A 20,925-nucleotide genomic window follows, 5' to 3' on the forward strand; every position below is an offset into this window, starting at 1 on the left:
TGAATCTAGACACAGACCTTATAGTTTTCACAAAATAACTCAAAACAGATCACAGATATAAATGTAAAACAGAACTATAAAACTCCTAGTAGGTAACAGGAAGTAAGCCCTAGATGACCTTGAATATGGCTATGACTTTTTAGATATAATACCAAAGATCCACGAAAGAAATAATTATAGGCTGAGCTGCATTAAAATTTAAAACTTCTGCTCTGCAAAAGACAATGTCAAGAGAATAAGAAGCCACAGACTGGGAGGAAATTTTTGCAAAAGGCACATCTGATAAAAGATTATTCAAAATATACTAAGAAATCTTAAAATAATAATAAGAAAACAATCCAATTAAAAATGTTCCAAATACCTTAACAGACACCTCACCAAGATGTAAAGATGTCAGATAATCATATGAAAAGACACGTCACATCATGTGTCTTCAAGGAAATGCAAAATGAAACAACGAGATGTCAGTAAACTGAAAATTCAAAACACAGATACCACCAAATGCTGATGAGAATGTGGAGCCTCAGGAACTCTTCTTTCCCTGCTGATGGGAATGCAAAACGGTACAGCCACTGCAAGACAGTTTAGCAGTTTCTGATAAAACTAAACTGCTCTTACTATAGGATCCAGCAATCACACTCCTTGCTATTTATGCAAATGAGTTACATCCACACAAAAACCTGCTTGTAGCAGTTTTGTTCATAACTGCAAAAACATGGAAACATGTCCTTCAGGAAGTGAATACATCTGTGGTATGTTCAGACAATAAAGTATTATTCAGTGCTAAAAAGAAATGAGCAGCCAGGAACAGACAGGTAGGAACATTAAATGCCTGATTCCAACTAGATGATGTCTGGAAAAGGCAAAACTACGGAGACAGTAAAAAGATCAGTGGTTGCCAGGGGTGGGATGAGAAGATGAATAGGCAGAACACGGAGTATGTTTAGGGCAGTGAAGATACTCTGTGTGATACTGTAAGTATGGATACATGTCTGCCTTTGTCCAAACCCACAGGATGTACAACAGGAGTGCACTCCATCTATCATTATTACTTCGTTGGGGGTTGGTTTTCTCAGGTTATTTTGGTGCTTCTCTTTCATGCTGTTACTTTTCATCAAATATTTGCTGATTCTTGTTTATTTAAATGCTAAATGGCATTGAAATTCTAGGTTGATTATTATTGGTTATGGAAGTATATTTTCTCAGTAATAATTATCTCCGTATTTTCTCATAATCCCTATTCTTTTTTTCTTGATCTTTTTCTTTCACATATATGCAGTTACAGATTCTTCTGTGCTTATGGGTTTCTGATCAGTCTGATTCCATTTGATTTATATTTTCAATAAATTGTCACTAACCCAGTTTACTGATTGTTCCCTTTTCACAACTCAGTGCAATCATGGATTTATTCTCATTTTAAAACTTCTGTTTCATTTCAGAAGAGAATGGGAAAGAAAAGTAAACAATCCAGTTCAGATTTTTTTTTAATTTTTTTATGAAGCAAAAAAAATTTTTATGAAGCATTTTTTATGAAGCAAAATCATTTTTTTATGAAACAAAAATTTCTTTTCCCCTGTACCAAAGTCATGGCTATTAGAAATAACATGGCTATTAGAAAACAGATGTTTTTGAGGGTGCCCCTGGCTCAGCATGAACAGGACCTAGGGTCATTGTCTAGATGATATGCTAGTGATTTGGTGTCTGGGCCTCAAGTTTGCCCATTCAGTATCACCCACCTTATCATAATAGGCTACTGTATAAACCTTGATGCCAGTGTATTCATCTAAAACATACTAGCTTACCTTTTCACTGACTTGGTGGTGAAACAACTGATTGCATGAAATTTATAAACAGAACCCCTTATGAGAATTAAAACACATTTTCTTTTAATTTTGTATACAGGTACAAAGTAATAAAAATTTTAAAAATTAATATTTTTAAATTTAGAATCACCAAATTAAAGATAGACTGTGCAAGATGTTGCTTGAGAAATAGATAAATCACAGAACTAGAACATTCTACCTGACCTGGCCCCTGACTTCTTTGTGTAGGCAGATGATCATCAGAAGCGAGATTATCATCACAAGGTGGTTCAGTAAACTTGGAATCAGAGCAAGAAGAGTCAGCTGAATGATTTCAGTGGTTAGTGCTTCAAGGAGCAGGAGAGTCACTCGTAGGGTGATACCTTTGTCTTCAGGAAAGGATCATACCTCCTAAGCGCACCAGTCTCCCTTCAGTTAACTGGGGTTCTTGCAGCCACAGAGAACACAACACAGACACACAGTGATGCTATCTACGTGACTCCCATTGTCCAGTGTTCGCATGCACTGGCTTCTAGCTGTATGTTGCCAATGTTTACCTAACAAAAGTGGCATAGCCAGTTCTGGGATCTCCAGGCTTTAAAGGTCACTTTACCTCTTCCCCCCTAATGATCCCACTAGGTATCCAGGGCTGCATCTCCCATTTGGGGGATATGGGTGTCCTGAGGTCTTCTTACAGGGGTTTCGTGTCCACAGACAGACCCAAATGGACTGAGAAACACCTTAGAGCATGGATATGAGCCTCCTGTAAGCCATCCATGAATGGGTGGAGTTTGGGTGTAGATAGTCAATCCTTTGGGTTCAGGTAACAAGAAGGTCTCCACTAGAGTTGAAGCCAGCCAGCTTCCCTTCCCCACCTTTTGAAATAATAGTGATTCTTCAGTGGTGCCACCAACTCAGCCCTCTGTTGACTTGACTTGAAAATTGGCTGCATAAAATTTATAAATAATCTTTATAAGAATGAAAACATGATTACCCATTCAGTTATTTACATAATGCCCAAAAGGCTGAAATGAACACTTAAATGTAGAATAGCTAAGACATGATACTGGGTAAACACAGCAGGGCTTCCTATGAGATTTCCTTTGGAGGATTTGCATTCCAAGAAGGAGCAGAGCAGAATGGATGTCCCTCTGTCTTCCCTCAGACCAGCCTGCACACCCAGTGGGGTCAGATGTGTCTACTTTGCTCTCCCAGCTCTCCCTCGAGAGCTAGAGGTGATCATATTAGTAAAGCTGACACTTGCTGTATGCCGGCAACTCTTCTCAGAGCTTTATGTGATCACTCCTTTAACAGAGAACACCTGTATCTTTTGCAGCTGTGAAGATGATCTCTCCGAGGACAGAGAGGAGCTCCTGCATGGGATTTCAGAGCTGGACATCAGCAACTCAGATTGCTTCCCCTCCCAGCTTCTTGTGCATGGGGCTCTAGCCTTTCCCCTGGGGTTAGATTCCTATCACGGCTGTGTCATAGCGGCTGCTCGCTATGGCCGGGGCCGGGTGGTGGTGACTGGCCACAAGGTATTATTCACCGTGGGAAAACTGGGCCCCTTTCTGCTCAATGCTGTTCGCTGGCTGGATGCAGGCCGCCGAGGCAAGATCGTGGTGCAGACGGAACTCAGGACACTGAGCGGCTTGCTCGCGGTCGGGGGCATAGACACCAGCATTGAGCCCCATCTGACCAGTGATGCAAGTGTCTATTGCTTTGAACCCGTGAGTGATGTGGGGGTCAAAGAGCTGCAGGAGTTTGTAGCTGAGGGTGGGGGATTGTTTGTTGGAGCCCAGGCCTGGTGGTGGGCCTTCAAGAACCCTGGAGTGTCTCCTTTGGCTCGCTTCCCAGGAAACCTCCTCCTCAACCCCTTTGGCATCAGCATCACAAGCCAAAGCCTTAATCCAGGGCCCTTCCGTACGCCTAAAGCAGGGATAAGGACCTATCACTTCCGCACCACACTGGCCGAGTTCCAAGTCATAATGGGCAGGAAAAGAGGGAACGTGGAAAAGGGCTGGTTGGCCAAGCTGGGGCCAGACGGTGCAGCTTTCCTGCAGATCCCCGCCGACGAGATCCCTGCATACATGTCTGTGCATCGGCTCCTGAGGAAGCTCCTGAGTCGGTATCGGCTCCCAGTCGCAACCCGAGAGAACCCTGTTATCAATGACTGCTGCAGGGGGGCTATGCTTTCCCTGGCCACTGGCTTGGCCCACTCTGGAAGTGACCTCTCTCTGTTAGTGCCAGAAATTGAAGACATGTACAGCAGCCCCTATCTGCGCCCCTCGGAGTCTCCTATCACCGTTGAGGTCAACTGCAACAATCCAGGTACTGAAGCGCTCAGTGTGGGGTGCCCTGGGGGTGGAGGGCTCAGCGTGGGGGCTGCGGGAGTGGGGCCTGATGACTTCGGAAGGCCATCTCCACTCTTGGCCATGACTTTCAAGGAGATGGGGGTGGGGGCTTCAGGTAACAGTTGCAAGAACTGAGTCAGGACAACAGGAAGGGAGAGAGCTGTGCAGAGCTGGATGGAGATGCTGTCACAGAGCGGGGATCAAGTTGGCCCTTTCCGTGCTTTGGCAGGCACTAGATATTGCTGGATGAGCACCGGGCTCTACATTCCTGGAAGGCAGATTATAGAGGTCTCGCTGCCTGAAGCCGCTGCCTCTGCTGATCTGAAGGTAAGGCCGTACCCCATCTCCACTTGACGCAGAACCCAAATGTTCTTGCTTTTATGGTCACCGTCTTTTTTGATCCTCATAAAAACCCTATTGGCAACCCGGGGTATGTAGTTTTACCCCACTTTAAGGATGAGACAACTGAGCTGCGGGTGTAGATTGAAAATATCTAGTACACCTGAAACTAATGTTAACATTGTGTGTCCACGATTACTCCAATCAATCAGCCAATAGATATGATACATTTCAGAGCCCAGGACTCAAACCTAACCAACTCCTAGCTCTTAAGTTTTGTGCTTTTCTCTTATGTCCCAGAGTGGAGAATAAGAAAGGCACCAAATGGGTACCTAAATGGTTCAGTCAGTAGAGCATATGACCCTTAATCTCAGGGTCACGAGTTCAAGCTCCACTTTGGGTGTGGAGCCTGCTTTAAAAAATAATAATAAAATGTTTTCAAAACTAAAAAAACAAGAGGCACCAAATGGAGAGTGCCCTGGCACGCAGAAGTGTTCAGTCCATCTCAGTTCCCTTTCTGTGCCTGTCCAGTCCCTCACTGGAGAGCAAGGTCTTTCTTCCTCTTTCCTAGGACACTGAAGACTGTCCCTTGCTCCCCCAGTCTCCCTCCAGCTCTGTTTCACTTTCACACCCATGCACACACTCTGTTTGAAAAAGTAGCCATCCTGCTCTGTCCCCCTGGAGAGTCGTTGTGACAGGTAGGGTTTGTTCTGTGGTCTCTGTTCTGGAACCTGTTTAGCATAAACCTGGGAGAACAATCCCAGGACTCCACCCAGTACAGGAGCCACTCCACGGGCCCAGGAAGGGGGGCCCGGCCAATGGGAGGAACTGGATCCTCCCTCCAGTTCCTGAGCCTGTCACACTGCCTCCCCCTGGGGCTTCTCTCCAGGCAGCAAAGGGCTGAAGTCCATAAGACCCCTCTGCCCCATTCCCAAGATGACCAGTCACCACAACAAAGAAGGCAACCCAGGATTCTGTGGGTTTTAGAGACACCTAGGGGCCCTGTGTGGGAGTCAGTCCTCCTCAGTATTAGTCCATGTGCTACACCTGGTGCCTCTCACTTCAGCGTCTCAATACAACCTTTTGTTGAGCTGACGTTCCTGGGAGGACGTTTACACACGATTTGGTCCACACAGCCCCGAAGAATGATGGAATGGTGTGGGCTAGCACGGGGTCATGGCCCTGTGACCTTTCCTGTCTCCACCTCCTGGAAGCCCTCCCTTTCCACCTACATACACCCGAGGTGACTTTGCGGGGGGATCTCTCTGCTCCAGATACAGATCGGCTGCCACACGGATGACCTGACCAGAGCCAGCAAGCTGTTCCGAGGTCCGCTCGTGATTAACCGGTGCTGCTTGGACAAGCCCACCAAGTCCATTACCTGCCTCTGGGGCGGCCTGCTCTATATCATCGTGCCGCAGAGCAGCAAACTGGGCTCTGTGCCCATCACTGTTAAGGGGGCTGTGCATGCCCCATACTATAAGCTGGGTGAGTGGGAACTGTGGGGTGAACCCCAAGAGAGTGGGAGAGGTGGGTCAGGAGATCATCTGGGGCTGTTTGCTGTAGGAAGAGAGAAACTCCGGGCTGGTAGAGGGGAGGAAGCTAAGTTTCCTTATTTTCAGCGCTGGGGCCAAGGAGATGAAGACCAAACCACATTCTTGGAGATTTCCTAGAAGAAGGATAAAAGGGGCGATATGGTCACTTATGACCTCGGTGTTCTCTTCCTGGGGTTCAAGTTGGATGTTTTAACATGAGGGATTTGGGAAAGTGAGTTTCAAGCCCTATGGCCTCTCTTCCCAGGGGAGACCTCCCAGGAGGAGTGGAAGAGGCGCATCCAGGAGAATCCAGGTCCCTGGGGAGAGCTGGCTACGGACAACATCATCCTGACAGTGCCAACCGCCAACCTCCGAACGCTGGAGAACCCCGAGCCGCTGCTTCGCCTCTGGGACGAGGTGATGCAGGCTGTGGCACGGCTGGGGGCCGAGCCCTTCCCTCTGCGTCTGCCTCAGAGGATCGTTGCTGACGTGCAGATCTCAGTTGGTGGGTGCTCTGTGCATGCCGCCCCTAACGGCCTTCCCTTTTTTCAGTAGCCATGCAGCAGGCAGCCAACAGAGTGAAAATGTTTTTCTAGCAAGACATAGAAGATATAAGTCTTGAAAGGGGGGAAAAATGTATTTTTAAAAATAGACTCAGCCAAATCCCCCAGTCAAAAAAATTGGAAACTACCTAAGTGTCTAACAGAATGGAATACTTAAGTAATATATCGTGTGTACCTCCAACAGACACTTTCTAAAGTAATATTTTGATGGCATAAGGAAATACGATGGGATTATGGGACTGGAGGAAAGCAGGCTGTGGAATGTGCATGAGCAGTATGTGAAATTATGAACAATCTAAGTTGGCATGTCAAGGGTTGTCTTCCAATAGCTGGAACGGCATAGGAACAGAGTGCTAGGATTTCACAGGGATCCCATCGGGGACTTCAAGGAGAAAGTAAAAGGGGTGGGGAGTCTCGCCCCAGGTCACAGTTGTTGGACACAACATTGAGAAGACACGGAAAGAAGAGATCTCTGCCAGTGAGTCAAGAGCCTAACAAATCAGGAGTGTGGAAATGAAAAAAACGATGGAAATTTCTTTAGACCCCAGTTTTCTTGCCTTACAGAGATGATTACAATAAAATAGCATCAATGTGGGCAACACTGTATCTAAGTAATGAACAAGGGAAGCCACCATCCAGGAGTTCTCCATATTGAGAAAAGCGTATCATGAGACAGGTTCCCGAGAAGCTGAAGAGAAATGTGAAGGATTGTTGGTAACGTGCACCAGTCCCACTCCTCTCAGGTCAGAGTGAGGGGAGGCACAGTTACAGAAAGAGAAGATGGTGGAGAGCCCTGGTGGGTCAGTGTGGATGGCCCTTCTGAGCTTTACGGGGTTCTGGTAGTCTTGGTAAAGACAGGAGGGTGTGTTCTAACCCCTCTTCCTCCCTCCTGCATTCCCAGGCTGGATGCATGCGGGGTACCCCATCATGTGCCATCTGGAATCTGTGCAAGAGCTCATCAATGAGAAGCTGATCAGAACCAAGGGGCTGTGGGGACCCGTCCATGAGCTCGGCCGCAACCAGCAGCGGCAGGAGTGGGAGTTCCCCCCACACACCACCGAGGCCACCTGCAATCTGTGGTGTGTTTACGTGCATGAAACAGTCTTGGGCATCCCTCGAGGTCGCGCCAATATTGCTCTGTGGCCCCCAGTTCGGGAGAAGAGAGTCCGAATCTACCTGGGCAAGGGTCCCAATGTGAAAAACTGGAATGCGTGGACTGCCCTGGAAACGTATCTACAGGTACTGGGCAAGAAGGGATGGGGATGGGGAGATCCCACTGTGGGGACCCCAAAGTGGACTTAATTGTCCTAGCCATACCCTCACACGATGATTTAGAGGAGAGTCATGAAAGGACCAAGCAGAGGTAAAGATAGTACTATACAGTTACCATGGCTGGCTTTAAAGCCAGACTTACCAGAGACTGAAGCCAAACCATGTCATGGAATAGCGATCTCACACCAAACATCCTGTCCGTTCCCCTCACCGCCCCAACCACACGTCACGGGATGGGACCCATTTTTTTCCTTAGAAACTGCCTCAGATTCTCCCTCAGGAGCAATCCGAGATGCCTCACTGGTCTCCACATGAGGTTGCCTCTGCCTTTGAATGACTGTCCGGCACCCCAGTTCCCTCACGCCAGTCCCTGGAGCAGCTCCCAGGCCACCATGCAGAGTCTCACCACCTGGGATTCTGGAACTCACTCTCCAGCCGGGTTCTTCCACCTGCCCGAATACCTCTCTGTGTGTACCCACTGCCCTGGGAATGAGAGTGAAACTGCCGGGAGACTCTAGTCTCCTCCCTGGGCCGTTACACCCCAGGGACAAATGCTGCTCACCTGTGCAGTCCAGCTAAGGGCGTTTCAGAGAACTGCTAGTGTCGTCCTAACTGTAAGGAGCCATAACCGGGCCTCACAGGGGCTACTCCCTGTGGCCTCGGGACAGCTGCCTTTTCTTAAAATCGTGTCTTACTTAACTTCATTCCGTCCACCTAGACTGTACATTGACTTCTGTTTCTACCGAACTCACATTTTTTTCCTGAGAGGCCACACCAGTAGCCTCGCAGATTGGCACAGACCTGTGACTGATGCAGGTTATGTCAGGGTAAGGGAGAGAGGGACAGTTCCCCAGTTATGGGGGTTTAATGTTGCAGCTGTGAAAGATACAAGGATTTTTGTTCACTTCGGCAGCTTTAAATCCTTGTGTGCTACCCTGCCGACACTTTGATGATGGAGTGAGCTACATGAGTAATGACATCGGTGGTAAATACTGTTAATAATCCTAACAGGTGTTTCCACAGCCATCCTTTCTTGAGTGTCTGCTCTGGGCTGAGTGCCGTGCTCCATCAGACGCGCTACTGAGATAAGGCAGGGAGAGCAGCCCATGAGGCCAGCAGCGAGAGCTGCAGAGATGGCCACTGACAGAAATAAAGCCAGTGTTTTAGGGGTTCAGTACATTCTATTTGTTGATTACAGTGTTTGTTGGGACTTCCTTCTGTGGATTAAATGTCTTTTTCTGCTGCTGCTTTCTCTCCCCAGCTACAGGAGGCCTTTGGTTGGGAGCCATTCATCCGTCTCTTCACTGAGTATAGGAACCAGACCAACTTGCCCACAGACAATGTGGACAAAATGAATCTGTGGGTGAAGATGTTCTCCCACCAAGTGCAGAAGAATCTGGCTCCGTTCTTTGAGGCCTGGGCCTGGCCTATCCAGAAGGAAGTGGCTACCAGCCTGGCCTATCTGCCTGAATGGAAGGAAAATATTATGAAATTATACCTCCTCACACAGATGTAAGGAGTGCCCAGCGAGGTGGCAGGTAGAGAGGTTTGGGGAGGTAGGCAGAGATGGGGATTCACTCCTCGACCTCTGTCTCTTAGGGTTCTAGCCTTGCCCTCTTGGCTCATTGCCCCCATATCTTAATTCCTGATAGCTCCATCTCTAGAAAGTGGGTTAAGAACACAGCAAAATGGGGAATCAGAATTTCTTAGGAGACAGACCTTCTGTTTGAGTCTCATTCCTCTGCTCTCAGCTATCAGATTCCCTCCTGGCCCCATATTGGCCTGTTTCTGAGAGCTTTGGCATCTGCTTCTATGCCAGCCCTTGGTTCACCACTGTGGGCCATGGCCCTTGGGGGTGGTGCTCATTCTGACCTGCCGAGGACTCTCTGGGCTTTTGTTTTTTGATGAGTTTTTCCAAAAACCTGACCATAGAATCCACTGAAACACAAATTTACCAGGATACTCAGACAGTTCCTTGATATTCTGTATCTTGGGCAGTACTCAAAGAGCTTGAAAAGCAGTCTGGTATAGTAGAAAGAGCCCACAGCTACCATTAGCTCTTGGGAAAGTCATTGTTCTCTCTACTCACGTTTCTTTCTGTGTGAGATGAGGACAAAAATGCCTTCCTGTCAGGGTTGTCCTGAAGACTCAGACTGATCGTTCTGAAGAGGATTGTGAATGGAGGGATTCTTGTATGTTCTGCTGGGCCACAGAGTAGTGAGCTGAGTACAACCCTTCTCGCCACAGCTGGGACGTTAGGACCATCATCTCTCACAGTAGACTCCCTGCATCCAAAGTCTGGTTCTTCCACCTCTTGGTCACATGACTCTGGACAAACTCCTTATAAAATGGGATCTATTTCATAGAATTATTGTGAGGATTAAATTTAAGTTCCCTCTAAAAGGAATTAGAACAGTGCTTGGCTGTTGGTAGGTATTGAGAAAAGGCCAGCTGCCGTTATTACTAATTAACGTTAATCAGGCATTTCAGAGCTAGACTGCCCCTTTAGAGAGCATTCACAGACGCAATGTGACCCATCCATCCCACCCTACACCTTATACATCAGCTTCTGGAAGGACTGGGGTCTGTTGCTTTATAAGCTCTAGGATCGACAGGATCCACAGGCTCTAAATTCATAACGGGGGTCTTAATAGCTACTTGGAGTTTGGTCTCTTTATTCAATTCCATCTTTCAGGTAGAATTCCTTCTTTGATTAAATCAGAAGTGGGAGTCACTTGAAAAATCAGAACAAATCTAGGAGAGCATTTGTCTTTAGAAACGATGGGCATCTGGCTTAGGTGTGGTGTTTATGTTTCCATGGTGACACAGATTCCTATCACTGCCCAGAGTTCCTTTCCAGTTTGGCAGATAAAGTCACACACAGAGAGAAATCTTGACTTCTGAACCAGATAACTGGATAAGACTGACCCAAAATTTTATTTGATTACAATGCAAAATACTATACTCGTTCTTTTACATAGATTGTTTAATTTAATCTTCACAATAGTCTTATGAGATGGAAATTTATTGCTCCCGTTTTAGAAATAAGTAAACTGAGTTTTGTGGAGATCAAGTAAATTGCCTAAGTCTACACTGCCAATAGATAGTAGACCTGGGATTTGAACCTGGGCACTCTGATTACAGAATGGGTGTTTGTAACTACAGTACTCTGCATGTACAATAAATGAGTCAGTGAAGAGACCAGCCAGCAAACAGAAGGATCTTTATGTCCCTACTTGCCAGCTCTTTGCCTGCTTGTACTCACCCCTCATCGAGTTTTACCAGAACAGAAAGTCCCTTTGAGTCTCCCAAATGCCAGTTCAAAGAAAGAACTTGAGGTAGGCTCCTAAGGTACTTTGCAAAGACAGAGACCACTTTAGCATCATGAGGTCTTTTAGATTCCTGTTTCTTCAGGTTTCATTTATCATCACCAGTGCACCATGAAAGCATTCTAGTAATGCACTGGGATTTGAATGATGGGTCATTTTGGTAAAGCACCTGACTCCCAGAACAGACATTGCATGTTCTCAGCAAGGAAATCAGATTCTTAGTCCTCTAGAATAATGTTTGTATCCACCCTGACCCTCTTTAGTTCATTTTTAGCATTATGGCCCCTGGGACCTTTTTAAAATAGGAAGCTATTCATGTCACTCCCCTGTTTTAATGCTTCCAGTGGGACTTTGACTATAAGATGATGAACTGAGCATATAAGTTTACCTCCCCTCCCTCCCCAGGCCCCACTGAAATTGAAGTCAAGAAATGCAAAAGAGAAGTGAAAACATCTCGGCAAAGAAAACTGAACAGATTTGATTATAAGTGAAGAACATCTCAACACATTTCTGAAAGAGAGAAAGAGGATGAAGCATGACAATGAATGAAAGACTGAAGGTATCTTTCAGATAGAAGCTGATCTGAACAACATAATCCCAAAGAAAAGTGAGCACCTGAAAAGTCTATAAAGAATTATACCAGTTGTAAAAGTGAAACCAATCCTACCCTGCCCCAACCATTGTGCTTAGAACAGAGGCAGACCATTATTGGTATCCATTAAAAATCTACTGTTCTTGTAATTGTTTGTATAGAAATTGAATAAACTGCCTGAGGAGAGGTAGGAGTTGGTGTCCCAGAATAAAATTTCTCTTTTTGTCGAAATAAGTGACCTCCTAGCCTATCAGCTAATTCTCTGACTATGGAAACCCCTGCTCAAGTGACCCAAGTGCTTCTAGTCCTAGAAGAGGCTTATTGGAGAAACAGACCCAACCATACACTGGCAGGGGATACCCATGCCAACCCCTGTAACAGTTAACAATTACTTGATTCTTAAATGCAAATAGTCAGCTAGGAACCCCCAGTCTCTGGGCATCGGGGGTTGAAGGGAGAGGACACGGGAGGAGCAGATAAGAAAAATGACCAGTTAGAATTTGGAGACCTGAAAAGTGAACATGGAAAGAATAACTTTAAAATCTGTATCTTCAGAGAGATTGCAGGTGTAATTGTAAGACAAGTTCAGAATGCTACAAACAAAGGAGAAACAGAATAAAAAGAGCTCTTGAAAGTGAAATTAAACTGCCCAAAATATCCAATAGGCAGGCCGGAAAATAAAGTTGAAGGAAGCCCCTTAGATATAGAACAAAAAGAAATAGCAGAGAAAATGAGGAAAGGAAAAGATCTAGACAATCAATATCTAAGCATTAGGACTATCTGGAAAAGAGAACACACAAAATATAGGTGAGGAAGTAAAATGGAAAAAAATGAAGAACAAAAAGAACTAAGTCTCCAGATTGAGGGTTCCCAATGAAACCTGTATCTAGACAGAATCTTGTGAACTTCTGGAATATTAAGTATACAGGGAAGATATTAAAAGGGTCCACAGAGAAAATAAAGTTAAGTCATCACCATTAGCTCATCCAAAAAACGAATAAGAAATAGACTGGCAGCAGATTTTTCATTAGCAACACTGAATGCTAGAAGCCAGTGGAGCAATCGCTTATGGAAGATTTTTGTACTCGGAATACTATTGCAAGCCAAATTGCCTCAAGTAGTGTCAAAATAAAGACATTTTCTGACATGCAACTTTTCAGTCGACCTACTTCGAATCCTTTCTGAGGAAGTACACTGAGAAGTTCTCTGACAAGATAAAAAAGAAACCCAAGGAAAGAGGAAAATATAGAATCCAGAAAACAATGCATCTCACCCAGGCTGTCTCACTCTAGAGTGAGAGTTGTCCAGCAGGATGTGTCATTTTAGCAACCCATTTTAGATGAGAATACACCGTCTCAGCCTCTTTGGAGAAAGTGTGCATTCTGTTCCATAGTTTCTTTGAGAAGCTGGAATGTTTGAGAGTATGGAGACATACATTCTTTACTCAGCAAAAAGAAAATGGAAATGTGTCAAGACATTCAGGTCCAATTGTGAAACAACAAAAACTCACAGGATGTAAGAAGAGCCTCAGTTGGACATTGGCGGTAGGTACCTCTCCTTACAAGTGGCACAGGCTCATGAACACTGAATATGTATGGGAGAAAATGTCCTAGTTCCTACTCAGCTCTCACTAAACACGATTTACTTAGCCTAAGTAATGCAGATGCTGTTTGTTGGTATTCAGTGTTCTGATCAGCCTATAGACCAGACATGAACGGCTTACTGTTTTGTTCAGAACTGAAATGGAAAATAATTAATTCTGATAAGTTAAGAAATGAGAGCAGAAAGAGGTTGAGAACTGGTTGTGGAAGGGAAGTGGCAGGAAGACTGGGGCTGCTTAGATAGTCACAGTAGGAATGAGAAGATAAAGTCTGCAGTTGATGGGACAAGAACTGGAGGATAGTATACTGTCCAAAGTTATAAATTAAATCAATAGAAGTCTAAAAATGGTGTATCTATCAAAAATTTGGGAAAGGATAAGCAAAGGAAAGTCAGGGGTAGTGTCAGTTAAATCCTTATCTTTTGTAATGGGAAATTATTAAAGATTGTCTAAAGTTAATAAGTCAAGAATTGTTGTCCAGACATATTATTTAATGTTAGCAAGTTAGTCAACAGAAGATCTAAAAATAGAAATTGTTAAATGCATTGCCTCTAGGAAATGGGTCTAGGGTTAAAAGGGGTGGGGTGGGAAACTGTGTTTTTCATTTCAAGTCCTCCTGTACTATTTAATTTTTTACCTTGTGCATGTATTTGAAAAATTTTTAATAAACTCAAATAAAAATCTCCAGTGACCTCATATTGACTAAGATATGCCCCAACCAACATCCTTCAAATGGCTTATGATGCCTTCCAATATTGGGATCCACCTGTGTCCAGGTTCATCATATCTCCGCATTACTCTCTGGTTCTAGCCATACTAAGTATCTTCCAGCTAATCATACTTCATGTTCTCAATTCTTCATGTGTTCCACAAAAAGCAAAGCCTGCCCCTGATCTCATCATGTATCTGAGATTAAGCTTACTCTCTGCAGATTTTTAATACTTGTTGAGTGAAGAACACTGAAAAGGAGTTGCCTGAAGTTGGCCAACCAGTGTTCTTTCCCAAAAAGGTATATGATATTTGCCCCAATTCCAGGAAGCATTTCAAGATCATAATGGGTTTGTATGTTTGCCTGCATTCTTATTCATTTACAATTTTAGCAAGTTTTAGTTCTATATGAGACCAGATGGTGTCCGAGGATTTCTATCCACTGGTCAGTCTCCTTGTTATGTTCTTTGCCACTTTGCCTGAACATCATAATCTGCTTTCTGCTGTTTACCCCCTCCTGTCCCACCGTATTTTGGATAAGCAGTCAACTAGGGGATATCTTTAGGCTCCCAGATTTCTTGTGTCTTGCTATTTGTAGTATCTTGGTGGCTCTTCCTTCCCTGTCTGTTTACTTTCTTCCATTGTCCAAATCCAAGGCCAGATAGAGCTCCCTAAGGAATACTGGCCTTACGCTCTCACATACTGACCTTACAGATTACTCTGCTATATTTAGTCCCTAAACCAATGTGCCCAGCTGATATCCCAACCTCTCCTAATCTGTATGCTTAGCAAGCCAATAGATAACCAAATAATGTCTTAGATGTTGACTATTTTTGCTGACAGTAGTAACACATGCTATCCCTTCTTTCAAGACTACATCACATCTATGCTTATTCTTTTGAAGATTTTGGTCCCCTGCTCAGCTTCCATTTTGAAAAACATTTCTTTCTTTGACACTCATCCTTGAAGTCAATCTTCCAAGTGTGGTAGACAAGGATCTTCTACTTTTCAGACATATTCTTTTTGTTTGTTTGTTTATTGTGTTATGTTAGTCACCATTGAATACATCATTAGTTTGATGCAGTGTTCCAAGATTCATTGTTTATGCACCACATCCAGTGTTCCATACAATAAGTGCCCTCCTTAATACCCACCATGAGGCTCACCCATCACCCTACCCACCTCCCCTCTAAAACCTTCAGTTTGTTTCTCGGAGTCCACAGTCTCATGTCTCCCCTTCCTATTTCCCCCAATTCAATTTTCCTTTCTTTCTCCTAATATCCTCAATGTTATTTCTTATGTTCCACATGTAAGTGAAATCATGATAATTTGCTTTCTCTGCTTGATTTATTTCACTCAGCATAATCTCCTCCAGTCCTATCCACATTGATGCAAAAAGCGGTATTCCTCCTTTCTGATGGCTGAGTATTACTCCATTGTATATATAGACCACATCTTCATGCATTCGTCTGTTGAAGGGCCCTTTCCACAGTTTGGCTATTGTGGACATTGATGTTATGAACACTGGGGTACATATGGCCTTTTGTTTCACTACATCTGTATCTTTGGGGTAAATACCCAGTAGTGCAATTGCCGGGTCATAGCGTAGCTGTATTTTTAATTTTATGAGGAATCTCCACACTGTTTTCCAAAGTGGCTGCACCAACTTGCATTCCCACCAACAGTGTAAGAGGGTTCCCCTTCCTCCACATCCTCTCCAACACATGTTTACTGTCTTGTTAATTTTTGCTATTCTAACTGGTGTAAGGAGGTATCTCAATGTGATTTTGATTTCAACTTCCCTGATGGCTAATGATGATGAACATTTTTTCATGTGTTTTCTAGCCATTTGTTTGTCTTCACTGAAGAAGAGTCTGTTCTTGTCTTTTCAGACATCTTCTAATTACACACACACACACACAGACACACACTCCACATCCAATTCAAGAGAGCTATAGAAATTCTTTTGATACATTTGGATTCTTGTAGATTTGAACACTATAAAGAAGCAGCATTTCTTTGTGAGGAAAGATTGTGTAGAGTAAGTTATTATTAATGTTCTATCATCATGTTGGAAGTTTAGTTTTATAGGTATTCAGTATATTAGAAGAAATGGAATAAATGAATGAGTAAATTAAAAATAAACCATGCATTGTGCTATGATGACAGTACCAGAAGCCAAGGATTATATTAATACAAATATGTGTACATGAGGGCCATTACATGTTACTTCTATTCATCTTTCTTGTCTGAAATGAGGACCTGCTACTTTTTTCAGGAAACAATTATAGCTTTATGAGCACTTCAGTTAGCCCCACCAATTCAAACATACATAATTAAGAAATACATGTAGATGCCAAAAATTTCTTTGCATGAATGGCCTAAATTTTGACATAAAATTCATTTTCACAGAGTTCCAAAATTATTTAGTATACTTTGAGATCTGAAATAACATAGGCGGGAGGCAGACAGTAAGGGGGAAGGGTGGGAACCAGGAGGGCAAAATGATCAAAGGTACAACATAAAAACAGTGAGCTCACACAGTCCAGAAGAGACCGCACAAACACAGAAGACATCCCTCCCTTCCTCAACACAACCTGTAATCCAGGGCCAAGTAAATGTAACGGGTTATATCAATGCCTCTTCCTGTTATCTACAAAGTGTCTGTGCTTTAAATAAGAGCCAGGTACCTGAAAGAGTACATAACTCTTCCCTTAGCCTCTATCAAGATTTGGAGAGAGAGGCAACGCCAACTTTTTGCTTTTTGTTTTTTGTTTTAACATCGAGTTTCTCCTTTTGTTCTCACTGTCAGAGCAGCCTTGAGACCAAACTGGTACCAAGGAAACAATACTAAGCCTCAACCAAGGCTTTGGACATTAATTCACAAGAACCTGTGGCACTGTGAGTTTGACCACTGGTCGCGAACAATCAAAATGCAGAGCGGACTTAAATCTCAATCCTCATAGGAAACTGAAATGAAACTATAAAAAGGCAAACAGCTGAGTTGTGTCAGTACTGTTGGAGCGACCATCGGATAACACCGGGTGGATCTCTGGTACTGAATAAAGAAGAGCGTCTAATGGGATGGGGTGCAGAGAATGTCCACATCATAACAGATGATGGAATCCCTGCCCTCCAGCCAGAGCTCACCAGCAACACAGCTATAGTTCAACAAGTTAGATTGCAGCGAGGGTTAAACACAAGGAACTGGGCATCTCAGTAAAATGGTGTTCAAAGGAACTACTAGAGAATTGGGGCTTTGGGTGGATAATTTTGGGGAGAGTCTAAGGAAGCAAAAGCAACTCTATGATCATCTCAGTAAATCTCATCTGTTGGTGGGGCTAACTGAAGTGCTCATAAAGCTATAATTGTTTCCTGAAAAAAGTAGCAGGTCCTCATTTCAGACAAGAAAGAGGGATTTGGTCTTGTGTGGTTGCCCAGGGACCTCATTTTGGTCTTGCTTCATCATGGTCTCAAGAGTGCTCTTGTTTGAGGTGGATGTTCTATAAATTGTTAATGCACAGGGGATTGAATAACAGTGCCTCGCTGTGAGTGTGTCAGACAAGCTCTTGCATGTCCACAGCTGCTTTTGTTTTCTTTCTCACCCCAAAAGAATGGATGAAGAGCCCCTGTTCCTCCTATACAATATGAAAATATGCATTCCTCTTGATTGAACACAGGGATAAATTAGGGAAAAAATTAATATCACAAGGTACCCAAGAGTGACCCCTGAAAAGGGCGACTCCCTAATGCTTCCCTAGACTGGAAGGAAGCCTTGGTTCTAATTCAAGATGAAGTTGGGACCACAAGTCAATACTGATGGGTCACTTACTTACTGTCTGAAACATCCCCACGTCTGAGTGTTGCTCAGATGAAACACCCCATCCCTGAGTGTTCCCAGGAGGAACAGAAAGTAGGCACGAGGGCAGCAGTTTGCTTTTACCTAGCAGGAATAATGCAACAGTCATTAATCTTCACAATCTGTTTAAATGCACTTGCTAATTGAGCCATACAGGGGAGAAAAAAAACAACAACTGGAATTTAAAACAGAAACTATAGATGCCTATACATTAGATACATAATGCTTTGATAAAAGGGGTATCAGAAACTATTTTCTCCAGTGCTCAAACTCCCCCTTTTGCATTTACAGTCTCTGTGAGACAGGGAATAAGATAATAAAGATCTGAGGGTTTTGAAGGGGCGAGGGGTGGGAGGTCGGGGTACCAGGTGGTGGGTATTAGAGAGGGCATGGATTGCATGGAGCACTGGGTGTGGTGCAAAAATAATGAATACTATTATGCTGAAAATAAAAAATAAATTAAAAAAATTAAAAAAAAGATAATAAAGATCTGTGACCTTACTGAATTTTAAATATTTTTTAACACTAAAAACTAGCTGAAGCCACTAGGAAAATACTTTTCCAAGTTAAATTAAAATCCCTTATGTTTTATCTGCCCTCTTTTATGAAAAGATCATGGAAATGTTGCCAAACAGTCATAAAATCATAAAATTTTTATAAAATCTTTAAGATACATGTCCCAAATTTGGGCATCCAATCAGGTCATTGGGTCACCTATAAATTCATTCAATCGACATTTATTGAGCAGATACTATAATGCCAGTTCCTGTTACAGAGGGAAATACATAATAAACAAAATGAAACATCTGCCCTCATAGTACTTATTTCCACTTTGAACATTAAAATGAAAAAAAATAGAGGCTCCTGGGTGGCCCGCTGATCAAGCATTTGACTCAGGTCATGATCTAAGGGTCATGAGATTGAGCCCCATGTTGGTCTCTGCTGGGTAAGGAGCCTGCACTTTACAGGAGATTTTGCCTGTGGAATTTAGGAGTAAGAGGGGCTCATCTCAGCAGTTGCTGTGCCCTCTACCAAAGGTACTGAATGAAGATGTTCCTCTAAGTTCTGGGCCCCTCATGATGGCGTCATGGACCCAGTAGCAAGTGGAATCTGGAACCACATTCATATGGAGAAAACTGATGTGGGAACAACTGACTAAATTTGCACAGCAATGGAGGTCTCAGACTTACATATGGCTGTCCATGAGGACAAATGTGCAGAGAGTCATGAGAAATAGCTTCAGGTATCCTTGGCTTCTTACTCCATTTTCCCTCTTCCCTCATTAAGCTGCATAATTCAACCTCAATCAAAATTAAGAGACACTTGGATCACAAGTCTCAGCATAAAATGAAAAGCCTTGAGAAGGAAGACCTTGATGTTATATAACTCTGAATAATCTATTTGGAAATAATTGTTTATGTTATAAAGAAACATAAAAAATAATGTTGCTGGTCCCAAAGGACTAGGAGCTTTGAGACTCTGTGTAGGAATTTTGTTGTTGAGAGATTGGCCTTCACTCACTCCCAACTCCCAACACGAGCCCCTCTGACATCCTGACAACATGTGTGGGTTTGTGTGTGAAGACATCTAAACCACACCGGTGTGCATGCAGTTGTAGAAACTGGGTCTGCTGTGTGCCTACCCAGTGGCTCTGATATTTCAGAGCCAGAAGAAAAACATCCACACTCAGCCTTGGACTAAGTTAGCTCCTCTGGCTCCCAAACAACTGAACTCTTCAGTCAAAAACCAAACATTATGTCTGAACTGGAGATGGGACAAGTTTGGAAACAAAAGAAAACTCCTCGCTTGTTCCTTTTGGCAATATTACCCATTCCTACCATATGTGTTCTGTACACTTTTGATCCAAAAAGAAAACAGAGTTCCAGGTTAATTCCACAAAGACACCAAAGGAGAATATGAAAGCTTTCCTGAGTTTGATTAAGCGCTGGCCACCTGTCAACATCAGCAGCAAACTATAGCTTCATTGCTTTAGATGGACAGGCAGGCAGGAACTTGCCCTAGAGAAAGACCATGTAATTTAAACAAAGGTTATCATAAATGTACCAAAGAATGAAAATGTAGTGGGTGAGGCTTCTCTAAGTGCTCTCAAGGGAATGACGTTCCTCTTCACTGCCATTATAACACAAATTCAATACGTGCACTTGAGCACGTGAGCTTCGGGAGATTTAACTGTAACACTATATGTGTTAGCCCGGAGCCTCCAAGGAGCAGATGCCACGATGAGATCAGATGTGCAAGAGATTTATTAAGGGAAACATCCCTGAGAGAAAAAAGAGAGGGACCAGAGGAGGCTGAGAGGGCCAAGAGACACTGAGGTAGTTGTACCTTTCATGAAGGAGGGAGCGGGGAAGGAAAGGCTCACACCGCAGGCAGGTCTCAGAAAGTCTCGTCAAGGCCAGTGGGAGGGAGTCCCTCAACCACACTCGCCCATCAGAAAAGTCCCAGCTCTCCCACAAATGGGCCTGCTTCCTCCCTTTAGTCCCCTTAATCACCAGCCAGGAGAAGCCAGGAGAGGCCCAGCATGGCCCCAGCACCAGGATACAGAGGCACCAGCTGGGGCTGTCTGTCAAGTACATGCCCGCTTCCCGCAATTGGAGATCTGAGCAGAGCACTCTCATGGCCACCACAGTACTTACTCTTAAGACAGCTGTAGGCACCTGTTCTGGGTCATCTTAGTGACTTAGTAAACCTCTCCAGTGACTCATCCCAGCAAATGCACATAGGTGGATTCAACCACCCCGATTCCTAAATTAGACGCTGGCTAATCCCTTCCAGATTCTTGGGGCCCTTCAGGGAAAGGATATATGGGACCACATTAAGTTTAACTCATAACTAAAAATAACTGAAGAAAGCCCGTGACTCTTAATGCTAGCCCATAATCAGAAAGCTTATGTATGAAGTTACCCCCGCATTTGGCTTAGTGAGAAAGTGGAATTACTGCAAGCATTTTT

The 20,925-nt window shown here is 43.9% G+C and overlaps 1 protein-coding gene across 4 annotated transcripts in view; it reads left to right on the forward strand.

The window, feature by feature from the left end:
- TCAF1 (TRPM8 channel associated factor 1) overlaps positions 1-13,291 on the forward strand; it is a 44,327-nt gene extending 31,036 nt beyond the window's left edge. For 2 of the 4 annotated variants that reach the window (XM_032304908.1, XM_032304907.1), the window contains exons 3-9: positions 3,139-4,133; positions 4,386-4,483; positions 5,770-5,983; positions 6,296-6,535; positions 7,495-7,832; positions 9,127-9,377; positions 11,600-12,508. In XM_032304908.1, the coding sequence (XP_032160799.1) occupies positions 3,139-4,133; positions 4,386-4,483; positions 5,770-5,983; positions 6,296-6,535; positions 7,495-7,832; positions 9,127-9,377; positions 11,600-11,609 (2,146 nt within the window). In that variant the 3' untranslated portion in view covers positions 11,610-12,508. Of the gene's footprint in view, positions 1-3,138; positions 4,134-4,385; positions 4,484-5,769; positions 5,984-6,295; positions 6,536-7,494; positions 7,833-9,126; positions 9,404-11,599 lie in introns of all 4 variants that reach the window. The other 2 variants (XM_032304906.1, XM_032304905.1) reach the window with 2 other exon arrangements.
- The last annotated feature ends 7,634 nt before the right edge of the window (positions 13,292-20,925 follow it).

The sequence above is a fragment of the Mustela erminea genome, chromosome 11 (genome assembly GCF_009829155.1).
Source record: "Mustela erminea isolate mMusErm1 chromosome 11, mMusErm1.Pri, whole genome shotgun sequence".
In the NCBI taxonomy this organism is placed as follows: Eukaryota; Metazoa; Chordata; class Mammalia; order Carnivora; family Mustelidae; genus Mustela; species Mustela erminea.